The following is a 26924-nucleotide window of genomic DNA, read 5'->3' on the forward strand; positions in this document are numbered from 1 at the left end:
ACGTAGATGTGTTAGCTTCAATATAAAGCGTTGAGTAGACATTGCTCATCGCCCCAATCCAGCTGGCAAGGATTCTCGGTCTCGTGAACTCAGCTGAGCTGGTAATACTCGGGCGCGAAGTCGTTCGCCAGGTTGCTGAGGAAGTTGAAATCGGACGAGCTATTGCTGTTGTCAGCGGATGGCGGCGGAGCCGCGGCGGTGTGTACCGGCTCGCCGTAGAAATTCCCATAATTGCCATAGGATTCGTTGTTACCGTCAGTCTGGCCGGCGCTTCCGGGTGGCGTAATAACTGCTGCGGTAGCAGCTGCGATTGCCGTCGCGGTTGTCGTCATGCCAGGCGCCGGAAACGGATCGGGCGACGATACGTAACTATTTGGGATGCTGGAAGCCTCGCCGCCCTGATGAACGTGCAGCTGACCGGCGGTCTGCTCATAATACGCGCCCGGGTGACACTTGTTCCCGGGTCGGTAGTCGCCGGAACTTGGATGCATTGGCGGCTGATGAGTGACATAGCCCTCGGCGGTATGTTGTTGTGGGTGTTGTTGCTGTTGTTGGATATCATTGAAATAATGCTGTCCGGTTTGCGCGGATACAGCAGCGTGTCCGTGTGTCGCTAGATTCTCGCCGGTTCCATGATAATTACTGCCGGTCGAATAACCGTAATTTCCAGGCGTCATATAGCCGTCGGTGCTCTGCTCATTCTGCGTCGCCGAGTATCCCTGACCGGAATTGTACGCATTGGTACCTTGCATACCTCTATGATAAGCGTGATAAGGTGGTCCAGCTTGAGGATATCCGTTATACTCTCCGGTACTACCGTACTGCAACTGTTGCTGATGAAACTGCATATTGGCACCGTACATTGATCTTGATGCCGTGCCCGTTGCTCTCACGTGATGCGCTACTCTCGAGCCCACCGCTTGATTTTGTCTAACGTATAGAGAATTCACCTCACTTGGATAAGAGATTCTTGGTTGTTGATATGAATCTCTGGTGCAGTAACTATTTTGCGACTGAGTTTGTTGCGACGCCGTAGGTATACTCTGTCTATTTGCGGGTACGCCGTTTCGATAATCAATAGTCGACGTGGGCTGATATACGCCTTGCTGTTGGAAATGTGCTTGCTGGCTGTTCGAGATGTTTCGGCCACCGTGCGGCGACATCGTTCCTGGATTTGTAGGGGCGTGCAACATCGGGCCTGGCAAGGACGTCGTGGAGGACGGTGAGCTTCGCGGTCTCTGCATGTAAGCTGTGTGAGCCGCTTGCTGGATACCGAGGGGGCTGCCTTGCTGAAGCTGGACGGAAACGGGAGTACCGGGGGTCGAGGACGGCGTTAGGCTCCTCGTGGAATTCTGACCCGGTAGTACCGGCGTGCTGACCGTCGAGTCCGGCATAGCTAATAGCACACCGTTGCTGTTCACCGAACACATGTCCTTCGTGCTGGCCGATGGCGATTTCTTGCTCACTGAGATCTGTTGTTGCTTCGCTGTGTTCGGACTTTTGTGACCACTCTCAACCTTCACTCTCACTTCACCCGACAATTTTTTCGTCACGCTCGGCGATGTCACTTCACTTCCATCTTGCGATCTCGAATCGTCGTCCACTATCATCTTTTCGAACGAGCTGGACACACTGTTAGTACTGCCGACGCTGCTGGCACCATTGCTATTCGTATTAAAGCCTGGATTACTGTTGTTGTTGTTATTATTGTTGTTAGTCGCACCAGGGGTATTATTGTTGTTACTGTTTCTTCGACCGGAAGAACCTAACTCGGTAACATCGCCAGTAAGAGTGCTTCCGACATCGCCCACACCCGAAATATCACAGTTATGACAACTCTTCTTTTCATCATCAGCTGATAACATTTTGTCACTCTTAGGTTTTTCCATGCCGTCCGAAGTGGAGCCATCCTTTTCGTCTCCGTCTTCCTTGCTAAGTGTTTGCCGCTTGTGTTTCATTCGTCGATTTTGAAACCAAACTTTTACCTGAGAGGAAGATAGCGATATTTATATAATGATTTACGTTTTAATTATTAAATATAGACGATGGATATGATGCATCAACAACCGTATAAAAAAAAGAAAGATGTTTTTTGTAACACTTTTAATAAAGCAACATAAAAATATTTTTAAATAATTGTAACGTATTAAAAATGAAAATGATGTAATGATTTTTATAGTATTACTTAATTAAAGTTATTACCTGTCTTTCCGTAAGATCCAATGAAGCTGCGATCTCTATCCTTCGTGGTCGACAAAGATATTTATTGAAATGAAACTCTTTTTCTAGCTCGAGAAGTTGCGTATTTGTATAAGCTGTTCGTAATCTTCTTGGTAGACCGTTCTCTGTAAAACAAGAATCCTCTTTTCAATTTTTACAAATAATAATATAAATTCGAAATATCATAACGTGGATTTTCTTTAATATAAGATCAATTCAGTTATCTGTGATAATTTATTCTTGCATTGAGGGTAAGATATCATGTATTTAGATATTTTACAAATATCATAAAGATTTTATCAGGAAACTCATTATGCAAATCATTCATTTTAATTTTCGGTTTTATTTCTTGCAGCACGATGAAGTTTTCGCGCTCCGATACTCGCTTTGTCTTTATCGCAGCGATGTTCTCTTTTTGTCTGTTATAGGAAGTAAATGGTATCCTAATTAATGATCATTTAAGCAACCTAGACTATAGAGAGGAAGAGAGAGATAGGGAGAAAGCAGGAAGGGATGACGACACGACATCCTTAACAATGCATAAGCGAAGATTCCCGCGTGACGAAAAGGACCATTCTGGTGTTGTTCCGGCGAGTTACTGGGCTCCTTAGAAACTTTTGGGCAAGTTTCCCACCAGCACTATTCCGTGTCGATGTGAAACACCTCCTAATTGTTATCGGATAAGAAACTTGTTCCGCGATAACAAGTGGAATGCCACACAGGATCGAGAGGACGTGAAAACATGAGAGGGAGGAGGCGGATGGATGGTGTAAGGAAGCATATCGCGGTTTATTCGAGCAGATTCTAGAAAGTAGCGACCAAGTATCTCACGGTACTTTGTTGAGGCATGTGGCGTAAGAGTAATTTCCACCCAACTGTAAACAATTATTAATAGCCGCCTATCGTAATTACAGAATTCGCTGCATGCCCCGAGGAGTAATATTTCAATCAAACTTGATGGCTCGCCGAGCTTGCGTTGTTTAACAAGACGTGTCTTGGCAAATTCTCTAGGAACAACGTATATTTTGAACGTTTAGAAAAACTTTTTCCAACAATACGTTACTTTCTGACTACTTCGGATTTTCTGTCTACCATTTAAGAGCATAAAAAACACTTTGGTGGACATCAACAATGTGAAAAAAATATTTTATGCTAATATTTTATTCTATCGGTGATACTGATCACCTGGATGTCAAAATACTTTTTTTTTATCAAGAATCAGGGGTGTTACACTTTTTTACGCGTTGCCATATCATGAGAGAAGAAAAAAACCGATACGGCGTGACGCAGTTTGGAGCAAAGGGGGCAGCGAGGGAGAGGGTGGTTCGTTTCGTAGGGCCGAGATGCTAAACTACCCCATAGCGTGCGAGCGGATGTAGGGTGGCTGAGGGGTGGTTCGACAGTAGGATGAGTCGTCAGGGGTTAAAGAAGAAAGAGAAAGAGAATAATCGAACGAGATAGGAAGGAAAAAGATGTGGAGAAAACGAAAGGTAAAAAGAGGAAGGTATAGTGACTGGAAAAGGTCGGGGAGGGTACGTGATAGAGACGGTCAGAAAGGGAGAGGAAGAATGGAAAAGAGAAAAGACACTCAGGGATGAGGGAGAAAGGTGTAGACTGAAGATGTAGTAAGCTTTGAACCTAGCAAATCCTGCACGTGGAGTTTCCATAGGGTGAGGGCGATGGTGGCGAGATGAAAGTATCGCATGATTGACGTGGGCCTCATCAGCATTTCGGTCTTGCGATTGGTTGGACGAAACTGTCGATCAAACTCCACTCCACGCCCTGTATCTGTTCAATCGTTTCAGGAGTTTAATTCAATCCGGCGATGAATGCGGAGCAATATTTGGGATGGCAAATAACTACCTGATATAATAAATTAAACCGTTTACTAAATAAAAATATATACGATATAACACAAGAGATAAGAATATTTTTTTAGAGAGCTTGCATAAATATTTTTATGATATTTTAAATTATTATAAAAAAATTATTTGTATCTTATATACTTAAGTATTAATAGACACAAATAAATCTTTAGATTATACAGTATTTTTTGTGCATAGAGATTTTATAGAGTGTTAGATCTTGTTGACAATAATTAAATATTGTTGCTAGTATTTGTAAGTAAAATAACAATACCATGTCACACCACTCTTTGCTAATTTAATTTAGTGACAAGCGTTACTGCTTTGTAACGACAACGACTTTTTCGGGACGAAAATGTCGGCATTGCTAGCAAGCTTCTTGTTCTTGCGAGATGATGTAGAGGATGACGAACTGTCAAGGCATAGTCAAAATGAAGAGCGCGACCTGACAGGATCGTGTGCGAGGTGAGAAAGATAGAGCACGAAAATAGAGTCTGTATTTTCGTATATCACGCTGTTAGTTTTGTCTATGGATTCATCCGGTTAAGACTGCTACCACAAATATTTTACACAAGAATTATTATGTTTTTTGTTAATACAGATTTTACTCAAATTCAAACATCAATGTTCTTAATTATTTAAAAGTTATAAATCTATGTTTTTTTATAACAATGTAAAAATTGCGGGATACAAAATTAAATATCATAGAGTGCTTCAAAATATTATAGTAATTACTAAATATTACAAAATAATTGTAATTAATAATAAATAATTAATAAGTCATTCTTTTTACGATTTAGTCATAATTTTATTTTGTAATTTACACAATACGTTCTATTTTTCTATTTTAATGAAAAAATAGTGAAATAATAAAGAAGTTAAAGGAAAAATGTGAAAAATGATATTAAAATAACAGGTTTGTTATAATGTAATTTATGTAATAGTTCGTCAATCGTCGTTGAAGCAGATGCTGATGTCCGTGACAAAACTGACAACCGTCGCTTCGCGCGTTCTCATCGAAGTAAGAGGAAGTTGGTATGAGTTTACACTCTAAAATGTAACCTTTTGATGAAACATAACTTCGCAAGTTATGCCATGTTTTTCTATCACTTTTTTTAAAAGCATGTGTTAATCTCAACGCAAGATTTGATGAAACAAAGTTTAACAACTTTCTAAAACAATAGCATTTTATCAACGTTTCGCTTATTATTTTGTTTTTTATATCCTCGCGTACTATATTTCTAGTTTCAATATTTCAATTTTTTTTATTTGAGATTAGGTTTTATTTGTAGATAATTAAATTATAGATACTAATTGTGATCATTTTTTTAATATAATAGATATTACTTTTATATCAAAGGTATATAATTTTTAGGATGATATTTTTAGCACAACGCTTTTTTTTACATTTATCTTTAAAAATAGCAATAAAAGCTATCAATGCTGTTTATAAAAAAAAACTATTTTTGAAATTTTTTGTCATAAAAACAAATTATAGAAAATAACGTAATTATTCAATTTTGCTCTCCATTTGTTCGTGTCTCTTTCATTTTTTTGTCTTTGCTCGAATATTTAGGAACAGCTGGTAAAATTCTCATGCCCTCCGCTTCTTTTTTAATTTTTGCATTACTCCATTGCACTTATGATTAATTCGTAGATGTTCTCATTGAATGATAAAGAAATATGTTCTAGCGAAATACGATCATCAAAGGCAAGAAGAAAAAGCAGATCTTCAATCGAGAAGTAGTTTACACATGCGACCAAGTCGTCCGGATCACAGATTTTCCTCCTGTGTCCGCCTTCGGTGTGCTCTCGTTTTCTCTGGACTGGACCAGGTCGTTTATAGACAGGTGGGAAGGGTCACATGACGGGCGTCTCTGTAATTTGTCTTTTGTTTCCCCCCGCGTCTGAAGGAAGAAAACTTGCGAGGAAGAACAAAGGGCGGAAAGAACCACTATTTCGAACAGCGTGGAGAAGAGAACGATTACCCCTCTTCGTTCCGTTCTCAACTTCTTCCTCTCTTCACTCTTCTCCACCTTTCCCCATTCTTTCCTCCGTCTTCCTCCTCGCTCTTTTTCTCTTTCTCTCATTCTTTTAGTATCGAGAGGAACCTGCGGCGGCGCGACGGCGGCGGCGTCGGCAGTGTAAACGTATGAAAAATGAGTGACGAGAATTTGAAACAAACGAGAAGACAGCCGGCTCCATGTCCGTGCTTTGACGTGTCCGAAACAGGTAGACGGCGGTCAGCGTGGAAGGTTACCGTGATCGATAACTTTTTGATCGTTTCGGATGCCTTCCAGCGTTTTAAGCTCGCCGAACATTGCAAATCTATATTCTAGGGAATGATCTGCTTTAAAATACCGTATAGTTGTATAACATCTTAATAAATGTAATATTAATTTTGGACCGCCTCACAATTTTATGATAGTAAAATAATTTGTTTAATTTAAAATTTATATCAAATGTATTGCTTCAATAAAATTCTTTTATCAATAATATTTATGTATAAACAACATATATTATAAAATTTTACATTTTATTGAATTTGGATTAGCAAATATTTACAAATCGAAAAATCAGTTTTCAATTCCCATTTTATACTTCAAATCAAATTGACATTGGAAATAGTATTAATACAAAAAAATTTACATTATAATGTTCAGCGTTTGTTTGAAGCAATGGAAGAATTATTCATCGCGTAAGAATAAAGTAGGTATTTAATGCGCCATTGGGTAATTTGTGGCGGATAAGCGAGGGAAGACTAGAAGGTGGAATCGGCATAAACTGTGGCTCATTACAGATTTACACCAAGACGTAGGACGGGCAACGATGGGTGAGGGGCAATGAACAAAACTAAACGCACGGGAACAGAATGAAGGGAGTCCAAGTGGAATGGCTGGCAGGAAGGGCTCTCGGCTGCTTTGGTTTTGGTGGGCTGTCGGGGGTTGCGGCCTCTGCGTTGGATACGAGCTATAATCAATTAACAGTGAGCAAAACAAGAACTGCGGCCGACCACCGACCACGGCCGCAAAATATTTCGTACCTTCCTGTTCCAGTTTGGCTGGAACCCCATCGCTACGTTCAAGTGGCTACCTCACTTGCTGATAGGGTTGTTGTTCAAGGGAATTGATTCTAGCATTGTACCATTATGCGACGATTTAGAACATTGATACTACCAAGTACCAATCAATTTGAGCCATTGATATTTGAATTTAAAGCTCTTATTTTCCAGTCGAGATATTGATGTGAGTTAGTAGGTATAACGTATGTAAAACAGTGAAATAGGTTGTGTATATTTAGGATTATATAAAATATTTTTTTCCAAAGTAAAGGTATTTCTTTATAATTCGCAAATCGCAAAACGTACTTCGTAAACGCAGATGCAAAATGAAGATTTGCGTTTGTTTTTTCATTGCATGCAGTTGGTTTTCGTTTGTGTGTCTTGCGTACGGTGATCGTCATTCTGCATCAACATTTGCGAACTACGTTTTGCGATTTGCGAATTATGTAGAGGCACCCTAAAGAAGAGTAATGCAAAATACTGGCTTTGCATTCTTTTAATCATAGTTTAGCGTTAATTTTAATAAAGAACAATATAGTCATATTTATTATCACGAAGTCTTTGTTCGCTTTGATTCATGATTATATCATTGTATGTCCACATCTTTCTGACTTGGTTTTTGTCTGGTATAATAGCACTTCAGATATTAGCATAACTTTTTATATAGTTATCTTGTTGTAATGACGGAAAAAGAGAGGAGTCGCCGAGCTAGCTAGCATGTAGAATAGACAAAAAGAAGAAGGAAAGAGAGGGAGAGGAAGCATGAAAAAGGATAGAAATACAAGAACGGAAGAACGGTGATGGTAGGAAAAAGATATAAAAGCGGCACGAGAAGATTTGCGTGTTCGAAAAAAGTTGTTGGCAACATCGCGAGCCGTCGCCGTCGCCGTACTCTGGCTTGGTGCTGCCGAAGACACGGCAACGTTGGTGCTCCGCACCAACCACCGCGGCGGCCATATTGGACGTGCACAGGTTCGCCAACCTGTGATTATGGTGGGCGAGACGGCGAGCGGCCCTTCGTGCAAGAAAATTGGACGCAGGGATCTCTCCCGTGGTGAAAGAAAGGCAAAACGTACATATGCGTGGTTCAGACTGGCTGGATACGTCAGAAGGCGTTGCCGATGCAACCTGCAATCATTGGGGTGGTACGACGAGGCACATTCGACTTCTTCGTGCACGACTGGCGAATGCGCAGTTTCGCATCTCATGTTGATCCGCGCGATAAAAGATTATATATACAAGTATATACCTAAAGATGTAAGCCTGGCCTAGCTCATTCGAAAATGTTCGCAAAAGTTGAGGTAGCATGAGTCATAATTGAAGGGATATGATCTTTGATTAATGATATTTCTGGGTTCACTATGTGATAGCATTAGATGTTATTTCGTAATAAAAACTCACGAGATTTCGTGACGATCATTTGGTATTGATGAGTTCTTGGAAGCTGATGTCGATCGCAATATTATCAATCATCTATAGTTCAGAACGTGCCATATTATTTATGACAATTGTATAAGATATTTATTTTGCAAATAATTATGTAACTGTAAGTGAAGAAATTTCCCGTTTTTAACAACTCTCTGTTTAGCATGCTTACCGATGACATACATGAAATAATTACGCAACACAAGGTACACATAAGCTACCTGACAAACAAGTCAATTGGTGTTTTGTTTCGCGATTGATCTGCAATTGGTTGGAACTAATTCTGCTATTTCCGCATGCATATTCTTGGAATGTGTACACTTGCATTTTACATATTTTTTCTCTATAATTACTAGTGCAATATTATTTAAATAACGGCTTATATAACAAAGGAAGTCGATTTCTAGCGCATAATATCATTTTTTTTTGCGGATTGAATATCAATGTTTAGTAATTTGTTACGATAATGACGAGACATTTTAAATGTTTCAAGGAAAAATTATAATATCTAGGAAAAAATTAAACAGAACGTTTATACTGAAAATCTCTATGCAAAAAATATGCTTAGTTATATGTTAAATACAATTTTTGAAATAATATACTTTATGAGAAAAGGTTTCGCTAAAAAATATAGTATTATATATCGAAAAGACGCGACCGAAAAGTAACAGTAATACTTAAGGTATAGGGTGCTCGGTATGTGAAACGGGAGTGGTCTCCAGGGGGGATGAAAAGCCATCTTTCCATTAGACGCGAGATTGATTTTGTGAGCGCACCTTTTCGTAACGAGATGTCGGTGTGCCCCGATGTTCGAACACTAATGTGATTAAAATAATCCAGTGATGATCAAAATACATAACGGTTCCTGATTTTCCCGGATCAATTTCCTCTTGTTTCACCACATAGGTAAATTGGGGGTAAAAATAAATTAGAATTACATATGGACGTTATCCTGGGTTAAGCCAGGGTTTAAATATATTAAAATCTTGGATGAAGTATATTCAATCTATGTATATATATTTCAAGCGCGTGGGCAAACAGTTATAAAATCGATATTAATAACAATTTTATGTATTTTAGTTCCGCTCTCATAAATATTTAAGGCACTTCTATCGCGAGTGCCGTACTCCTTCCAAGGAACAAATTCGAAACTAATTTCACGACAATTTGCGGCACAGAACGTAGAATCCTTCAACAATTTTTTGAATTATGGTTCGAGTTGAGAGATTCTCATTACATCCTCCATTCGCGTTACGACCGCCTTTTTCCGAGCTCTTCTGAGCTTCTTGTCCCGGAGCAAGCTTCTTGTCTACTGCCGTCGTCTCCAACCCCTCTTCCTCCACCTTCTCCTCTGGGACCGAGAAGTCGCAGCCGGATAAAAAGTTTATTTTAATCTTTACAAATTTTAAATCCTTCGCGGCTTACCCCAACGTCCATGTAAACCGTCGCGAGAAAATAAGAGCTAGCCCCTCTACTTCTTTCATCTTCTGCAACCCAACCCCCGTAAATTTTGTATCTTCTTGATATTCTGACCGAATACTTTGAAAAAATTTCCTCGTTATGTGACAATGGCAATTCCATATCCAGAAAGTTCTGTTCTGTCCTACTTTGTCTTGTTTAGCGTTTTGTTTTTATTACTGTGTCTTGTTGTGTGGTTTGAATACCTATATTTTTTTCTTTGTTATCTTCTGAAATATCATTGTTGAACATTATCGAAAAATACTTTTTATATATTTAAAGTGGTCAGTTCATCAGAGGTGCGAAAGGCTTTGCCGATTATCGTCGTGTTGTGATTCACTACTAATGCCAACATTTCAGTTCATCAATGAACGATGGAATCGTAATATCCTCACCATACCAAAGCATTTAATTACAGTATATTTAAGAATGAAATTTTATACAGATAAGGGAACATAAGTTTTCTACGTTCTAGTAATATATCTTTCTATTAGACATCGCTAATTATCATGTGTTAAGATAACCGGACTTTAAGTATATATGCTGTAATACGTGACCCAATATGTGACCTACTCGCTGTTTAATAGGTAATTACACGGTGAATTCTACAGATAGCACTAATAAGTCGTGCAGGCTGTCCGTTTGACTCGATCAATTTATTGCTTAGTTTGTTCATTCCGTTATTGTCAGTGAAGCAAAATACAGAATGCTGTAGTATGATGTAATATTTCGTAGATAAGTAATTGCTTTCTACCACTGCCAAGAGAGGGTTATTAGTTTCCGTAGTTCATATTATTGTAGCTATGTATTTATATTTTACTATGTATTTATATTTTATAATACTATTTCGGTTATATTTTTGTTACATTTTGTTTATAAACAAAGAGAGGAAACTCTTCGTAAGATAGAACTAATATGGCCAACTTACAAGTAACACTACCCAAGTGTTAATCACCGATCGTCTTGAAATTTGGTCTACATATTCTTTAATGGAAAATATTTGATACGTATTTTTTTATATCGGCTAAAAAACATTTTAAGGGGGCTAAAAAAATGTTTTAACATTGTAAAAACTACTATCGCAACGTGTATATTGTGTCACCGTGGGCTTCTTGCTTGGATGTTTGAAAAATACATTTAAAATTGGCTGAAATGTATTACCTGGGGGTTTTTGGTATCGGGGATTACGAATCTGAAGTCAGAATTTTAAAATTCAAAATGTCGTATCCAATATGGCTGACGAATTTTCAAGAAATTGTTTAATTTCCATAAGAATGTGAATACTGGTGTTTTTGGGGTCGCTTAATACGAACTTGGAGTCAGATTTTCAAAATTAGAATAAATAATTATTTTAAAATACACTTCTTTGTTTTGCCTGCAGTTAGCCTACTGTGATAGTAGTTTCCAGGGTCTACCGCGAGGAGGTTGCAGTGCTATTATAGACCCCATTTTTTTTTTAATTTTATTTATTTTTTTTTAGTTTTGTTATTTTTTGTGTTTTTTTGTTTTTTGTTTCTTGTTTTATATATTAAAAAATTTTTACGGTGACACAATATACACGTTGCGATAGTAGTTTTTACAATGTTAAAACATTTTTTTAGCCCCCTTAAAATGTTTTTTAGCCGATATAAAAAAATACGTATCAAATATTTTCCATTAAAGAATATGTAGACCAAATTTCAAGACGATCGGTGATTAACACTTGGTAGTGTTACTTGTTAGACATATTGAGTGTACATACATCGGTTATTTTTTATTAGATACTTTTGTTATTCTGGACCATAAATTCTAATTATTTGCTAATCATTGTGGAAATAAGTAAATGAGTAGATAAGTCAATTGTTTGGAAAATAGTTTTTTGTGTATTCTTACATGTCAATAAGTAAATGTATTAATAAATAAACAAATAAACTTATAATCTTATAAAAATAACATTAGGTTTTACTTTATTTTCTATTTCTTTAACATTTTTTATAAAAAAGAAAAAATATATATTTAGACCATATTGGATACATATGTATGTACCCAATATTATCTGAATGCTACTTTTTCTTAAAGTTTTCACAACACTCTTGTAAATATTTGAAAATGTCTTATATTCTTTTTAATGTTCAGAAATATTTTTTCTTTTAAATCTGACCATCAATTTTCAATTTTAGACTCAGCAAAAAATTGAAAAAAATCGCATAGCTTAGATAGGCCATATAGGACTCGGTTACCTTATTATTAAAATGTAAACTGTACTTTTTATAATGTATTAATAATTTTCAACTAAGTAAATATTATATGCATTATACCTTAAATTTTCGCATATTTTAATATATATCCTTATACTTATTATAACATTAATAATTTAATAGATCAAATAATTTTAATAAGATTGAAAGACCGCTAATGTTAAACATAATGCTTTAAATTAAGAAGCGCCATAACGGTCAGAACGTTAAGATGTTGAACTATTATAAATTTTAGATACTGAATATCAAGTTTTATTAAATATGTATTATGTAGCTGTATTATTATATACACAAGCAGATATTCACATGATATTATTTATACATTGACTAACTTGGGGACGATATTCTACGCGTAGTCGTGTTAGAGAGAATGAAGAATCGTACGCGATGTTTCGAGTTTCGACGGATCAATATCGCAGTAATTAGGCGTCTGTCAGCTGGGTCGACTCGTTTGAAAAGAGAAGTACGGTCGATAACCATGAGCAATTTGTGCACGCCGTTTTCTTTCCCAAGTTCACATACGTGTGTTTATGGGCATATTTGACTATCGTCTACTAATCAAATATTACTGTTTTCTTGATTAAGTATCAGCTACATAAAAATTTACCATTACTCTTCAAATAATATTAATAGCAATTTTTATTGAAATAATTCTAATTGAAAACTCATCTCGCAAAAAAATTAATATATCTAATATATAACATATCAATACATCTTTGATATATAAAAAAATAAATAAATTTGCGTTGCATTGTGCATTATAAGAGGTGAACTATATTATAAGACAGAGCTGAGATTTATATATATTCCTGCCCCTCACTTCACCAACCTGCGCGCAGCTTAAATGTCGATCGGCATGGTTGGTGAAGTGAGGGGCAGGAACCAAGTTGAAAATCGGCCGAAATGTGCAACTAAATCCTAGCTCTATTATAAGAGGTAAAATTAAAATTATTAATCATATTACAAATGGCGAAAATATCAAAAAGAGAAAATTATGAAGCATTATGTATAGTATGAAATATAGTTCTGGTATGTACTTTTTATGCGTAAAAATAATGCGTAACGTAATTTGTCGAAATTCAGTTTCTGCCTGCCATGTATGTAAAAGCAAAACTAAACTTAGAACACGTTTCATTAATCGCGTTACTATGAGTTATTATGCCTGACATAACGAATGAACAGAAATCTTGCCGATTATTCGAATTAGTCGAGAAAAACGTCTACCGAAAGAGAAGTTTGGTTCTAAACATGCATCAGGCCGTCCGCGCGGCCAATAGGAAGTGACGTTTATACGCAGCCAGCAATAAATTAACTAATATTACGAGTTACCTTTAATTAGTCTCGACCCAGCGGCAACGCAAGGTTTCCTTTTCTGATTTTTTCTTCGTTTTATCATGAGACGAGTGGGTTATTAATTACATGAATTTCTTAAGAACGTTCGTTATACTGTACACCAGCATTTCAGGTAATTACAAAATCACATGATTGACTTACAGCGAAACGCCAAAAGAACCGTTTCGAAAGCAGTTTTAATTATCAATTTCCGCTGAACATGGCGATTAATTAATCGGCAAGAATAGTAACAATGATTACGAGAACGCGCGACTGCTAATGGTCCGATTTCTTTATCCATTTAATTTTTTCTCTAGATTTTGTAAAAAAAATTTGTATGCATAAATTCATATTTATATTTCACTTTTATCAATTAATGTGCTTATTTATAAATAAGAAATAAATACGTGAATTTATTGATAAAAATAAGGTATGAATACGGATCATAGTATACATTTTCTAGTTCCAAGATAAAATTATCCAAGACATGAAATAACTTTTCAAATTATTATTGACTATATTCAGATTTTAGAGTCCATTACATCAGCTAGATTATTTATAGGATATATTATTTCCAAGTGTCTCTCGTTGTGCGCTCCTAAAGTCGCATCAGAAAGTAGTAAGCGCCACTTGTTCGTCGAAATTACGGCGCTGATCGTAAGTCCTAAAACGTGCCTGGCATCTTAAAAAAAAGAAAGAGAAAGCTTCTCGTCTCGAAGATATAAAGGGTGCGAGAACAGAAAGAAAGCAGGAAAGGATGGAAAAGGGATTCAGTGGTTGCAGTTAAATAAAACTGACAAAAATCGGCCCCGGAGGGCACGAAGGGTCGGTCTTGGGATAGAGGGTGACGGAGAGGAAGGATGGATACACATGGAGAGTACTCAGACGGGCGCCATGTGTATAATAATGTTAAAGAATGTTAAATGCGAGAGGGTTTGGAGATCCGAGCCGCATACATTAGTTGTTAACAATGCTATAAAGGACACTCGCCCTGTGTCTCACCCTTCATCTCGGGGAACGGAGATATACAAGTTTTCTCTAGCGCGACTGGATTTATGAGCACAACTCCTTTCCGTGCGATTCTTATGCAGCGCAATTCAGTAAGAGGATGAATAGTAACATGTAGTACTTGTATTGGAATTGATTCTCTACACGTATAAGGATTTCGTATAAAATAATGTATTTCACACAACATATTAATAAAAGATCAGAAAATTTGCTATTATTGTGTATCCGTATATAAATAAATTGTATTTACATTGTTTTATAATTATACATAATATTAGACTGATTGAAGTAAAAAAATATACAATACTAATTGAAGTAAAAAATATACATTAATTACTCTCAATAGTACTTTAAGCGATTATTGTATCCTGTTCCTAATAAAAATGTTAAAAAAATATTTTTTAATATTTAATACAATTTTATGTTTTATTCTTATCTAATGTTAACATATATTTAAAAATTTATTAGAAAATAACTTCTAGGAGATTTTGATCTTTAGTGATAATGCTAATGTGGTCTGAACTCTGGAGCTCTAGAGAGTCCAGTACGTCCTAAGCAACCCCGTGTGTAATAATTTACCACCCGTGTCGACTCTTGCACGTGGTCAACCCTCGTGATAATTGTTTAAACCGACCACTGGCCAACCCTTTAGACTGACTCAAACACCATCGTGAGATCAATTCTCTCTTGCGAGCTTCGTGTACTTTCTGTAGGGTGTGTAGGAACTTCATTACGATTGAATCATTCCTTTTCTATCGTAAAAGTGATATTATAAATTAAGAAATGTTTTTTACATTTATATATTATTACCACAAACATTAACATTTTTGATAAAAAAATTTATAATTACACGGTGATAACTCGGGAAGTATGTGTAAACACATTTGCAGAATATTAGACGATATTGTACAATATAATTTGAAGGTTTGTAAAAAAGAAATGCTATTAAATCCATGTTTAGGAAAAGGAAAAGGAAAACTTTACGAGAGAAAACTTCTGTCGAGGGAGAAATGCCGCGAACGGAAAGTTATCTTCTCGGGATTGATCAGTAGAATTTCAAGCTTTGTTCCAGCCTCCTTTATTCAGTTTCATTGAAACGAAGGAAGTTTTATACAAATACGATAAAACATAAAGTTTATTTTATTTTAATACAGTATATCCAGAGCTAGTATATTGCTTCAATATATAATCATTAAGATAGATAGATAGATAGAGAGAAAGAGAGAGGGGAGAGAGAGAGAGAGAGAGAGAGAGAGAAATGAAATATTATAATATTTTTTAAACAATAAGAATCTTGGACCGTATTATACATGTGAGAACACAACCAATAAGACATAGGAATTAAAGGCCCATAATGAAAGAAGCTGGATCTTTGATGTTTAAATAATTCAATGTGAATTTTTATATATGTACATGTATATATACTGTATTTGTAATCATTTTGAACTGCACGCCGAAATTTTATTGGAATTTAAAACGCAGCTAAACTACTAAAATAATATCACAATTAAATTTTGATGCGTAATAGGCATCTATTAAAGAAATCTTAATATGCTAGATTTCTTTAATAGATGCCTATTGAGCATCAAAATTTAATTGTGATATTTCAATAGTTTAGTTGCGCTTTTAAGTCCGATAAAATTTCGGCGTGTAGTTCAAAATGACTACAAATATTATATACCTATATATGTATGTATATATATTGTATATATATATATATAATAAAATCATATTGAATTATTTAAACAACAAAGATCCAGCTTCGACCGTTATGGACCTTTAATTCCTATTTCTTATTAGTAACATTCTTTAAATTAATGTGAATATATGAAGTGGAGACGAAGCAAAACGAAGATATATGAAATAAAACTCTAAAATAAGTACCGAGTAGAGTAAAAGCACCGCAATGGAAAGGTTTGGATGGTCTCCAAGAAATATAGCGACGAGAAAAACGCTACGACAAGTGGAAGAAAGAGGGGATAAAGAGCCCGAATACTCGGTCGAGTAAAACGAATCCAGAAGAGGAAGTCTGGAAGAGCGAGAGTGCGATAGCGAGCAAATAATAGGGAAATGATTTGCTCCTTGTTAGATAAAGGCCCTGTGAGGGGACTCGCGAAAAGAAATATTGCTCCCAATGAAAGGAAGTGGGCGATGGGCTACATGGTGGTGGGGCGCTGCGGGGTATGAGGGTGGATCCATTCACTTGTAACTGCTCCTTCGCTGGTCGTGTCGGGTCATCCATACGCGAATTCTACTCGATTAAGAGTTAAATAGTATGGGCGTGCTTTGTCACGTTCAAACCACATATTTCCGGTTTATCTTTTGGAATATCTTTTATTCCTATTGTAAATTATTGCGTCATGATATAATTATGGATATATTATATAAATTTGCATAGCATTTCACTTATTACGTAGATATTTTTAATATAATTTTTTACTTTGTTTGCGAAATTATCCGTTTAAAAAAGATCGATTTTATATATTAACCTCTAACTTGTATTAACAATTTTATATATTTGCGATTGTTTGTGATAATTACAAAATGATTACATTAAAAATGACTTAATAATAGGTCGAAACGTTTGTCATAATTATTATATCTGAATTTATTATTAAAAGTTTTTAATTATAAGCACATAAGAACCAGCTATTGACTCGTTAGCCCTTGATACATTTATAATTTTTTAGATATCGATTGATCACTTTTTTTATCATTTTTATATTGAACTATATAAGAAAATATTAATTGCTATTAGTATATTAATAATTGATATATTTTTATATAAAAATATCTTTTCGTGCAAGCAATCAATAAAGAAAATAGCATACTCATTAATTTTAATATATACATACATGTATATAACATATACCTACACACATACACAGTATATACAGTTTTATTCTCTATTAAAGATTATAATAAGATCTCTGTATTTTTTAAGTATGCTGTAAAAAAAATCGATATAATAATGAATTTAACAAATAACAAAATATTTATCGTTTAAATAATAATTTTTATGTACAATATATATTTTTAAATTTATGTGATATACATCTTGGCTATTTCAGATAGCAATATTTATCAATGTATTAATAATATCAAGCCACAATTTAAACTTTGCATTTCTAGAGTGAGTTGGCTCGAGAACAAGGTGTTATCCGAGCAACGTAAAAAGATTAGGGTAGAGGTGCGATTCTGGGAATGAGTCGACGCGTCCAGCGAACGGAGAGGGTGAAGGCTGGCACTCGCGCTACGCTCGGGGGATGGTGGATGCCTGTGAAGGACGGAGGAGGATGTGTTGGTAGGGTATGCATGGCGGCGGAGAGAGTCCAGTAGCGATCATCAATCAGAAAGGCAGTCAGCCGTCCGTCAGTCGGCCGGCTGGTCAGCCACGTCCAGCGTGTACAGAGTTTCGCGCGGGAGGTTTCCTACGAATTCGCGAGTCATGCTTGGACTGTCATCCTGACAATCGATTGAACCTGAGCACTAACATCTAATTCCGGAATTGTTCTTTCCATTATTTTGCCATGCCTAAGGATTCTATTCGACCATTCCGTGAAGAAAATACAGACGTAAAGGAACAACCGAGCGGAGACGTTTGATCCTCAGCTCGTTTATTAATAGAAAAATGCAGTCGCAACTCATCTTAATTTAAATAATTCGTCTTAAACTGCTTAACGTATAACAACAAAGGCATAAGATTGTCATTATATAGATTTTTAATCCTATAGTAACGTTATTCAAATAAAAACTAAAGAAGATATACAGGAATATACACAGAGAAAAAAAATAGTTTATTAATACATTAAATATAATATTAAATAATTAATAGCAAAGTGGTGATTTTGATATGTATTGTATGTTAGAAATCAAACGGTTCTACTGCAATAAACAAGTTGTTTTTTCTATATAACAAGAATACCTGATAATATATGTAAGACAGATATAAAGAATATAATTCACAAACATTTCTATACCTATATACTAATTTAGATCTACCGAATTGTGTAAGAAAGTTAGATATCGCGATACTCATGTTTTTCTTCTCAAGAAGAAAGTAAGCTTCCTCAAAAGTGTTACAGAAGAAGGTCACTTGGGATTCTTGGTATAAGACTTTTGTACACAGTTATCTGAAACGACACAGGGGGAATCGGAAATACCTACTAGCAATTTTTTGTACAATTAAGTTGTTAATAAACTTACGGAATTTTCCATTCACTTTCCTCTCTCTGTCTCTCTCTTTTTCCCTTGATATTATCTATGCTTCACGTAGCATGACTTTTTATTGACGTTCTGACATTTTATAAACAGAGTGGCTCGAGCCGGATTTTCCCGCAACGGTTCCAAGTTGACGTCGGGGAGTTGAAAATCTTTCAGCGCGATATTGGCTTGGTCTGGCTAGCTAATTACTCTAGACAGTCCCACTCCTTTCTGTCGACGATTTCCCCTTTGCCCCCACTCTCTTCCTACTGTTCTCTCTTTCCGTTAGACCTACAGCGTCCACCCTAGCGTAACCGTGCGTTGTCTTCGCGAAAGAAAAGAAGATAAGGTAGGGTGAGCTCTCCATTGCTTTCGGGGCTAATGTACCCTAAAGTACTTATAGTCCACACTGGTTGTAAACGTCCACGTAAAATTGTCAAGTTAATTTTAAATCTGTGTTAATGCATTATTTGTCTGTAGACTGGCAATATTTAACGAAAAAGGATTTTGGACAAACCGCGTCTACGGTAATTTGTAGATTTAATGCAGTCCTTGCATTAAAAACTGCATGAATTCGTCGAATGTTTATAAATAATTCTCGCGCGCGATATAAAGATTGCTTTTTTACCATTAAAAAAAAATCGAAATTTGTTTTTTGTTTCTTTTACATTGAATTGTCGACAAACTTAAATTAAAATCGCAAAATTATAAATTGAGGTCTGATCCTGCAGCAATTCAAATGCACTTTGCTCACCCAAAGGATGCAATTCTCTCCATCATTGAAACGAATCAAAAGGACATGTCGTATCACCTCGCTCGCTGTGGTCCTACCGTCTCTTGTCTTGCAAAACGGTGCTTCCTTGTGTCAATGTCCTGATGTTACATCTGATGGCGACTCAAAGAAACGTCAGAATAGCTTTTGAAAGCGTACCCACTCACCCAACAGAAAGAAAGAGAGAGAGCGCGGCACTTTGATCACCGAATGACTCGCGACTTTGCATTATGAAGCTAAACTGTCGGCGAAGAAGAAATGTAGGCTTTTGCTTCTGTAGAGTTGAAAACTTTTTATCGCTCTGTGAGGCCCATTACAGGCAACAGGTTTTGGTTGATCCACTCCAGAAAGAAGAGGGGGTTAACAGGTAGGAAGGAGGTAGAACAGTTTCCAAATTATTTTATACATGTGTCTAGAATTGAAGTGACGATATTAAAATTATATTTGTATTTCACTCGATATTACGTATTGATAAGATATCTAAAATACTTTTTTCTAATTTTATAGTTTGATTAATCGTTTAGAAAGTTTACAGCGAAATCCGAGTGGACCGCAGCAAATCTACAAGAAATATGACAGGTAACATTGAAGACAGTATATTACCTGTTATGAAACGTTAAAATCATTGCAAACTTGTTGATCCCTATTTTTCTAGCAAAAGAAGGTTGGCAAAAGTCTAATCAGACGTGAAGCGTGCCAAGTGATTGCTCGAAATAATCCAACTTTCTCTCGACGATTACGTGATACTCAAATTACGATAAAAGTTAATGGTAATCATTGTGATAACTAAAAGTCAGGAGTTTCCAAGCTCGCTCGGATCAGACCGTTATTTCTTCGGTCGCTTTTCCACTGCTTTATCCTTAATCGCTCTTTCAGCCATCCGACATCCCTGTCTGGCGTGGCGCGATTCACCCTCGCGACTCGACGTAGCCAGGCGGATGGTTCCGACCGGGAAAAATAATGCATTAGAAATTCAGATGACCGAGAGAGGAGGTCGCGCCGCGATTTATCAAATAAAAGCGGTAGTACAGTCAAATACCCGTCCATGTCGTCAGTGGAAGCGACAGTTCATTTTTAATATAAAGCGCGAGCGGGGGCGAGATCTTCCGGGATGCAGTGACAAAAAGAATATGGCAACTGCCCTGCTGAGTCACCTATCTCTAGATCTAGATCTACGGATTTACAATAAGAAATATCTAATGGTTTGCGAAAGTTACGGCTGTAGGTAATCTATCACGTTAAAGGCATATCTTGTTTGTGCCTCACTGTGCTTCAGAGGTATTAGGTTGAACTGTTTCTTAAAATGCGAAAATGTTAGTCATATGGTCATATCACTATGCAAAGTTTCTAAAATTATATATATTAAAACCTTAAAATATAAAAGATATAAGAAAAATAGATAACAATTTTTTCTATTGTCATGTGATATTCGTGACCTGTCCACTTCTCCATCCATCATAGCACTCATCGTCTCTCCCTTTACTCTATGGCTCAAGTTCCTTTCAGATTCTCACTCCCATCCCATGTTAATGCTTAAACGATTTATAAACAGTTTGGCAATTTATTAAACTGGCAGTCAGAATTCTTTAAATACAGATCGTGAGAGATCAGTGTACTCAAGTTACGTAATTTTAAACTTTCTTTTTAAACAAATTAGAAATTCTGTTATTTCTGTAAAAAAAATTTTTATATCTCGTCTAAATATAATAGCATTTATATAAAAAAAATCATTTAATACAAAATTATGTATTTAATACAAAAATATTGTGAAGCAGACAAAGTGAGAGGATTATTTATATTAGAAAGAATGTAAGTATTACACAAATCAGAGAAATTTAGTGAAAGCAGATTTTACTTTCAATTAACGTGACTAAAAAATGTTAATATAATTTTTCGCGTTGTACACAGAATTAGCACAAATAATTAGAGTGATTATTAACAATGTCACTAGCTCATTTAATGAGAAATAAGATTTTTAAATGGCAATAAGATGTTTATTTTTACGATTTATAGTTGACCCTCTGGCATACGTTATCGCCTTTTTTGTAAATTTTTACACCTCCTTTCCTTTTACGAGTAGAATAACAGATATAGGAACTCTCAAATGTCTTTTATTCCCTGCTAGAAAGGGGAAAATACGAAAAGCATGGCGAGAGATGTCTATCTGACAATATCGTCGCCATTCTAGAGAGCTTCACCTTCGAACATTTGCATAAAATTATTATTGTCGCAGAAAATCGCGGTTGTTTCACTTTCTTTATGGAACATCGTAGAATATCACCGATTGGTTCGTATTATGTTCCTGATCGTGTATGTATTATACACGGAGAGAATTTTTTCTTAGAGTTTATCCTGAAAATATGATAGTGGGACAACATTGTATTTCGAAGAATTTTAATGTAAATCTCTCTCATTCATTGATAAAACTACAATAAAGTATAAAATAAGTTTGATTAATTTTACTGAAGTGCATGGTAAAAATCTTTAAAATATTGTATTGTACCACAACTACCATATTTTCAGGGAAAATTTTAAAAGAAAATTCTCCCCGTGTATATATATATTTTGCATTATATTATATTATATTATATTATCTTCTCCACAAAAAAAAGAAGACAGATTAATAGTTTATTTATGCCATCATAATATTAATAATGTAAAAATCTCTTTTCATTCTAAAAAAATTGTAACGTACAATTTACAATTTTATTTGGAACAAGAGGGAATGATAATAAAAAGGATGAGAGGGGGAGAGAGAGAGAGAGAGAGAGAGAGAGAGAGAGAAAGACAGAGATAAGTGCAACGATACGAACCCCACGCTTTTATAGCGCTCCATTTGGCGTAACAACGAGCGTGGAAACTTCTTTTAGTGCCGGGCTACAGATTTCGGGCCGAAACATGCGTACGATTATGGGGTTTCAGATTATCAATTTGTTATACCGTGTTTATTATTTGAGCTTTGTGCAAACGGGTGAGCCACCCGCATCTTGCTACTGAAACCCTCTGCTGCAGCTGTGAAGCGTATACTATACTTAGACGGTTTGGGGGATAATCTGGAATATTTTATGCGGCGTTATTCTTCCAGATGTTTTGCGCCAATGTGCAAGTTGGAAAGATTGTATGTATGAGAATGTATGAGAATTACGTTTCTTCCTTTCTATAATTCGTCTTGCCAGATTGAACGGACTCCGCATCAAATATTTGCAATCATCGCGCACAACGGTTGTTAACACTCCTCGCTGTTTGAATGATAGCGACTGTAATATGTATTTGTAAGCATATATCAAACATATTGCATATACATAACCTTTAATCTGCCGATTCTTTAATAAATTTAGAAGCAATATAAAACTTATTTATACCTATGTCACCATTGATTTAAGAACAATTAATAATAAGTTAATAATAAAATGATTTTTATTTATAATATATTACGAACAGTATTTTTTATCGGAAGAACGTGATTGGCACAGATTTATCATTTATATCAGCAAATATAAAACAGATTATTTTCGGTGTATTTTATTATACATTGAATTTATTTTTATGAATATTGTCGTTATAAGACTCTTTTCTTTCCCATGAGCAATGGTAGAGACAGCGGATTGTGGAATATCATAGTAGCTGGGATTTTCTAGGAGAGTTATCTCTAATTCAGTGAGGATTTACTTGCCAATGAATCTTTAAATTAGATGCTCCGTTCTTTTCGTACTGCGCTCTTACCCGAAGGGTAAAGCCCTGCTCACTCAATCACCTATATCATGGAATTGCCAAGTATAGTCAATTCCTTCCACCCTTCTTTCGTTATCGAGTCTTTATGCCCTCCTTTCCCTCAGTTTCTCTTCGCTTACCGATATTTGTGTCTCGCCATAGGCTTTTAGAAAATCCACTCTTATATCCTCGTTCCCGTTATTTTTTCACACAAGTCTAAAACTATATCATAATTTTATTTAACAATTTTGCGAACATCAAGCTAGACTATTAGTGACATCAAGTATCACCGCTATATTAATTAATGACGGAAACGTAGCCCGACGTAGTTTAGTAAGAAGCAGTTCGGCCACGAAAATGGCCGTCCCGCAGGAGGGTGTAAGACGAAAGACGGAAGATAGCGGCGTGAGGATGATGATAATCCAGCTTCTAGCCTAGTCCTATCCCGAGGGATGCAGGGATTAATTGACACATCGGCGTCTTGGAGGAGTCTGCTGGGTTGACGCCTCTGCTTTGGCACCCACCGACGTGACTGATGAGACGCCTGGAACAAGGCGTCGGGAAAAACACTCGTAGATTCGTGGCTTTTTTGTAGAAAAGGTATCCAGCAAGAATTACCGACGAAGCATGGAACGTCGGTCGCGCCTCTTCTCCTGGCAAATAACTCAACTAATCAGACCACGTTCTCCTTCATCGTCCCATCCACGGCGTTCCCGAACTAAAACATCTCAGCTGGAGGGCACGTAGATGTAACAGATTGAAATTTAATACGAGCAGCATGGTGACACATACGAAAAGACGAGATGTTACTTAAGGTTTCGTAGACCACGCCATCCTCATAACGGAGATAGCGCCGTCTTGGATAGAAATTCATTAATGAGGGTTCGACAGTTAAATCGTAATAATAAGATAATGAGTTTAATTTCTGTTGGCTACAATTCATGGAAATTTAGATATGATTAAAACTAAAAAGAAATATACATTTAAATAAAATAAGATAAATTCAATCAAAAACTGAAAAATAAGTCTAATATAAAATTTTTATTAATATTATTACAGCATACAAGACGTAATTTTTTAAATTATATATTTAGAAAATTAGATTAAAATTTTCATAGATATGCAATTTTTGTACGCTCTCATTGTCAGAAGTATAATTATAAAGATGTGCATGATTATTATATATAGACTCGCAAATCACAAAGAGATGACCGAGGCAGCGCGCGATAAGGGATAACACGGTAGTTGAAAGCAAAGAGCCGACGTGTACGAGGCGTCGGTGGCGGCACCCCATGTGAGTTATGGCCGTCCCGACGCTCTCTCCCGCTAGTCCTGGGCTCAATTTACAGATGATTCCGCGTGTTACCGCCTGGCCAGCGGCTGGTTAACCTCCGTGCCAAACACTTAATCTTCCGACGTGTCCTGCGGACGGACCGACCACGTTTTGGAGTCGGCACGACGTTAAATCGCCGTTGTAGACGCAAGATCGATGTGAGAAAGAGAGAAACGGGGATAGATAAATAGACCAAGACGTCTGTAGGGTCCCGGACGTTACCGAACGGTGACCCTAGTGGCCCATAAAGTTAGTCAACCCTTATTCGGATTGTATTGCTATCCACTATTATATGAGCTTCAATGACGCGTGGAGTATCATGTAATTCAACGTGTAAATTAATGCACATTAAAAAGATATAGTCTACATTCCGTTTATCATTATTTATTGTATTTAAAAATATTGTAATAAAAGTATAAGTAATTAAAAGCCTTGCAAATTAATTTCACTATGCTAACTCGGGAAAATATGTGTGCAGGTTACTCGTTTTCCAAACAACTTGTTAGCTATTGTAAGGCTATTGGAGACCAATAAATTTATATCGTGAATCTCTCCATAAATTTATCGGTTGGTCCTCGATTAGCCTCGCAATATCCAACAAGTTGTTGGAAAAATAATTGCTGCAGATATCTTTCCGACATAACATAGCGAAGTTAATTCACGACACGTTTATTTCTGTATAGAAATACTATACAGGATTTCATTAAGTCTTCATTAAATATAATAATAAATGCAATACATAAATGAAGTATGTAGAACGTATTTTTTGGCATATGACACATTAATTTTACATGTAAATTATACAGTACATTGTAAATTACAAATGAGCGAATTGTACAAATTAAAAAGCATAATTCTGTCCAGAAGCTATATGTTGACTTTCTGTTTTCGAAAATTTTATTTCATCTAGATGCCATATTTTGTTCAGATGATAATATATCATAATTGGCTATCTAAATATTTGTAAATGTCTAGAAATCTGTGGTATTGACACGTTCCAGACGTGTTCCAGATGTGCCACATCGCTAGTAGGAAACGAACGGCTTGAAACTGTTATTAGCCGTCGGATAGGCACCCCATGGTGAACCACAATGTAGCGGTGAGGAGCCAATAGACTCCTAATGTTGTAAATGGCATGCCGAATCCTAATGGCCACGTTAATTGACATTCACGTTTGTCACTATATTTTTTTGACAAATTTCATTATTATGTTTGCTCAATATAGATTTTAATAGAAATAATGAAGATCAGAAAATCTATTTCTCTCAATTCTCGACTCGCTAAGGTTTTTAAATATAATCTATACAATAAACATAATTTTTAAGTAATAAATTTTAAATAAATACTTGACTCGATTTTTAAGTAATAAATTTTAAACGATTTTTAAGTAATAAATTTTAAATAAATACTTGGTTTTAAAATTATTAATTATTAATTATTGTTAATGAATAACAAGAAAAATAATTGGTACAGGGTATAGTAATTTTTCGTTGAATATATTATAATATTATAATTATAATGCGTTGTCTTTATATAATGATGGTAATTGAAAGAATTCCGTTTTTTATTATTTTTTAAAGCTTTAATTTTCCTAAAACTATTTTTTTTTGCTAACAGTTATGTGATGACTTATGAAACTAAACAGTTTTGAGTAAAAATAAGCGAAAAAGGCCTTATTTGTTCACTTGATCGAATATGGCCTTATTCGTTTATTGGTTTTAAACATTTCTGGATTAATTTTTTTACTATTGTTTAAATAATTTGATGACTTACCTTGCTGATTACTTTTCCTAGTAGTTTTCTTTTCTTTCATCCAGGGATACTCAGGAACGTTGACACCCGACGGGTCAGCGACACCATGGGGATCCATCATGGTATGATACGCAGGATGATGAGCACCAGGACTGATGGAACCACCGGTTCCCGGCGAGTGTGCTAGGCTACTATCCCCAGCTAATTGTGGCAATGCCGTCATGAATTCAGCCATGGAGGGCTGACTATTGATGAAGCCGGTTTCGGCGGATCCACATGTTGGATCCATGACTGGATGATGAGTTCCGTGCGGGGGCAGCCCGGCTGGGGTACTTGCCCCCGTGGCCACCGTGGCCAGCCAGAAGCCGCCCCCTCCGTCGTTCGCCAGGACGGGTGTCGTCGGCCTCGTCTTCACGGTCGATAGCTCTTTACTCGCGTGGACCAAATTCTGAAGATGATTGCTAAGCTGCAGATTGCGAGAGCTGGACAATGGCGGTTGGCGCAGATCTTCTTCGGGAAGTACCAACGTTTGTTGCTTGCTACGCAT

At 36.2% G+C, this 26924-nt stretch overlaps 1 protein-coding gene across 1 annotated transcript; it reads right to left on the reverse strand.

Annotated features, from left to right (window-relative positions):
- LOC108723510 (homeotic protein proboscipedia) lies at nt 1-26924 on the reverse strand. The gene is made up of 3 exons (XM_018449327.1): nt 26399-26924; nt 2203-2345; nt 1-1985 (listed from the first exon to the last, which is right to left on the reverse strand). Exons 1-3 carry the CDS (start codon nt 26922-26924, stop codon nt 90-92), a joined length of 2565 nt encoding a protein of 854 aa, XP_018304829.1. The 3' UTR covers nt 1-89.

This window comes from Mycetomoellerius zeteki, unplaced genomic scaffold (genome assembly GCF_001594055.1).
Source record: "Mycetomoellerius zeteki isolate Tzet28-1 unplaced genomic scaffold, Tzet1.0 scaffold243, whole genome shotgun sequence".
NCBI classification, from domain to species: domain Eukaryota; kingdom Metazoa; phylum Arthropoda; class Insecta; order Hymenoptera; family Formicidae; genus Mycetomoellerius; species Mycetomoellerius zeteki.